The 3,256-nt window shown below is 68.2% G+C and overlaps 1 protein-coding gene across 1 annotated transcript in view; it reads right to left on the minus strand.

The window, feature by feature from the left end:
- Positions 1 to 1,758: 1,758 nt before the first annotated feature.
- Positions 1,759 to 3,256, minus strand: part of GRIN1 (glutamate receptor, ionotropic, N-methyl D-aspartate 1) — a gene marked incomplete at its 5' end in the record, with an annotated part of 17,470 nt that continues 15,972 nt past the window's right edge. Inside the window, 2 exon segments of the mRNA XM_010835825.1 lie at positions 1,759 to 3,015; positions 3,018 to 3,252. Coding sequence (XP_010834127.1) covers positions 2,816 to 3,015; positions 3,018 to 3,252 — 435 coding nt within the window.

A 3,256-nucleotide genomic window follows, 5' to 3' on the forward strand; every position in this document is an offset into this window, starting at 1 on the left:
GCTGGCAGTGTCCCCAGTCACCCCTGCAGGGCCGGCCAGCCCCAGATGCCACGTGGCACCAGAGCTGGCCTGGAGGGTGGTCCCCGGGGAGGCTCGGGGCAAGGAGTCTGCTGGGAGCGTGTCCCGGGACAGGCACCCTGAGGGTCTCTGAGCTGCACCCAGGCCAGCTAAGGGCTTGTGAGTGGGCTCCGGGCCGGGACGGGGATGGGATTCTGCTGCCCTCGGAAAGTGGCCCCCTGCCTACGTGACTCCCCTGACCCTCCTTTCGCCTGCCTGTCCCCACAGCTCTGTCTGCTGGGCACCTCCTCCCTGGCTGCCCCACTGCTGCTCCTCTCTGGCCCTCCCAACCCCCGGTGGGGCCCCTGGCTCAGGCCCCACCCAGTTCCCAGGCTGCACGGCGCCAGGCCTGTGCTCTCAGCCCCTCAAGCCACCCCTGTCCACCCACTCTGCCTGTGCTGAGCCCTAGGAGTGGAGTAGCCAGGCCTCAGGGGCCCCTTTGGGGCAGGTGGCGGCCTCACCCCAGACTCGGATGGCTCTGTGCCGCGCCCTGTCTGTCCTGTGTCTGCCCCTCTTCCCTTGTGCTGTGGGCAGGGCTTATAAATCCTGCTCCCGCCTGGACCGTAAGACTGTGGGGTAGTACTGCCTGTGAACTGGGGCTCCTGTGGACGGGAGGACAAGCCGCCTCCGAACCGCGGGGAGGCTGCTGGGCTGAGGGCTGTGCTGGCCCTGGGCGGGCCCTCCTCGCCTGGGGACGCTCCCAGCAGGGCTAGGCCAGTCTTGGAGGCCTGGGGTTCAAGCACACACACCCGGGACAGTGACGGGCTGCCCAGGCAGGAGGACAGGGAACCCTTGGCTCAGGCTCGGAAGGGGCCGGGGGTCAGGTGCTGAAGCACCGCTCCCCTCCGTGGGGGTCTCCCCTCCCTGAGCCTCGGTGCCCAAGGCTTGCCAGCCACAGCTTTCGGGCCCCCCCCGCCCTGTTCTCAGACCCCCGGGTGCTGCCCGCACACCTCCCGCAGGGCCCCTGCTCGGCCGGGGGTGGGAGCCGCCACCTCTGGTCCCACCCGTTCCCCATCCGACGGCCCCTGTGGCCAGGGGCCTGTGCCAACTCCAGGCCCCAGCCGTCCACCCAGGTGGAGCCGGGCCCGGCCCCCCAGCCCCGGCCCACACAGAGACCACATGGAGGGGATGCAACAGGCATGGCTCTGGTGAGACACGAGAGACAGGTGTCTGGGTGGCGGGGCTGGCGGCCAGACAGATGGACGGATGGGACATCACAGGCACCCCTCCACGGACGTCGCAGGGAGGGAGCGAGGGCAGTGGGCCTCTCCCTGGGAGAAGCTGGAGGAACGGACGCGACAGAGAGGTGGTGTGGCCTCCTGACGGCTGAGGAGCCCGGGACGGGGTGGCCCTGGGCGCCCGGGGCTGCGGGCACAGCCCCGAGTGGGGAGGCTGACCAGCTGACCAACGACATGACACGGCTTTAAGATGGCGTGTGGCGTCATGGCACGGGGGGCAGACTAACGCAGAGACACACGGGGAAGACGACCCGGCGGGCAGGCCCGCGGCAGAGGGCCGAGAGAGGGGCCCAGAGTCAGAGAGGCCCTAGTGTGCCGGGTGGGCAGCGGTGAGCGCAGAAGGGCCGCGCGGGCGGAGGCGGGTGGTGGGATGGCGAGGGCGGGCCTGATGCACGGGACACAGACACGGGGGCGAGGGGAGAGTCGGACACGTGGGACTGGGCGCTCTTCCCCTTACCGTGTCTTTGGAGGACCTACGTCTCTTGAAGCTGGAAGCCAGGGTGGAGGTGATAGCCCTAAATGTGGCTTTCTTTTTAGGGTCGGGTTCTGCTCTACCACTCTTTCTATCCTAAAATGAATATGTATAAGTGATTAGACGGCTGAGGGTGGCGGCCACACCTGCCCTCGCCTGCTCCTGGGGGCTGCTGCCCAGCCTGGCTGGCCACTCGGGCCCTCGCTCCTGCCTGCCTCCCTGTGCTGGATGGACCAGCCGCCGGCCCCACGCTCGCAGGCGGCCTCTGCTGCTGCCAGGGTCTCCGGCCTGACCTTCCTTGTGCTGGGACTGGGTTTGGGGAGGTGGGGTGGGGTCCTCAGCTGGCTCTCTTCCAGGAAAGGTCCGCCTGGTTCCCTGGCTCCAAGGTGCCCCTGGTGTACGGGTGCCCCAAGGAGGAGGAGCCCCCTGAACACTGGGTGAGTCACCCCCACAGGCCCCACCAGCCACTCTGACCCCAGATGAAGCGCACCGAGATTTAGGAAGGGGCTGAGGGGACCAAAGGCAGGTGGCGAGATGGATTGGAGTGACAGAGAGACAGTGGCAGCTCCTGGGACCCTGGCTTCGGGTCTGATGGCCAGAGTGGGCCCTGCGCCCGCCACTGGGAGCAGCAAGCCAGGTCCCAAGAGCAAGAGTGGGCAGATGAGAGGTGTGGGAACACTGGTGACCCCGTTCCCCCGGCCCTCCCTCTCTGCAACACCAGCTTCCTCCCAGGACACAGGCTCTGGGGAGGCACCCAGAGAAAGAGAAGAGATGGGGCAGCCTGGGGCTGGACCATGGGGCATGAGCCCGGCCCAGGTGGGCTGTGGGCAGCCCGTCCCCTGCTGCCGGCAAAGCCCCACGAGCACAGCCTGGGGTGCCCGGCGGGACCAGCTGACCAGCTCAGACTGCAGTTACATGGAGCACAGCAGGGTGGCAGGGAACCGGGTCCTTGGAGGGGCACGGGGCGGCGAGGGATGGCGGACTGCACCTTGGACTCACATGCTACACCCAGCTGGGTCCCTGTCTTACCCTGCCTCAGTCTGCCTTCCTACGGAATGGGCCTCGGTGGGCGACTCTGGAGACAGAGGGGCCAGGTGGACGCTTGGAGCCTGGCTTCGCAGAGGCAGCCACCCACAGGCGGCCCCCAGCACTGCGGCCTTGGCTGTGGCTCCCAGCTCCAGTCCTTGCCTCTTGGGCTCCTGGGAGCCAGAGCCAGCGCTTCCGCCTGCGGGGATGGAGGAGGGCCGGGCCGGGCCGGGCCATGGGCACCAGGCCTCGGAGGGCGGCCTGCCCTACCTGCAGGTTCTTCCTCCACACGTTCACGGCCGCAAACGCCAGCTGCATCTGCTTCCGCCGGGCGTCCTTGTGCCGTTTATAGGCGATCTCGATGAAGATCAGGAAGATCCCGGCCACGATGCCCCCAGCCACCAGCATGAAGACCCCTGGGGGCGACATCCTGTGCCTCAGTTGTGCCTGCTCCGGATGTGGC

Source organism: Bison bison, unplaced genomic scaffold (assembly GCF_000754665.1).
Source record: "Bison bison bison isolate TAMUID 2011002044 unplaced genomic scaffold, Bison_UMD1.0 scf7180017845572, whole genome shotgun sequence".
Lineage (NCBI taxonomy): Eukaryota > Metazoa > Chordata > Mammalia > Artiodactyla > Bovidae > Bison > Bison bison.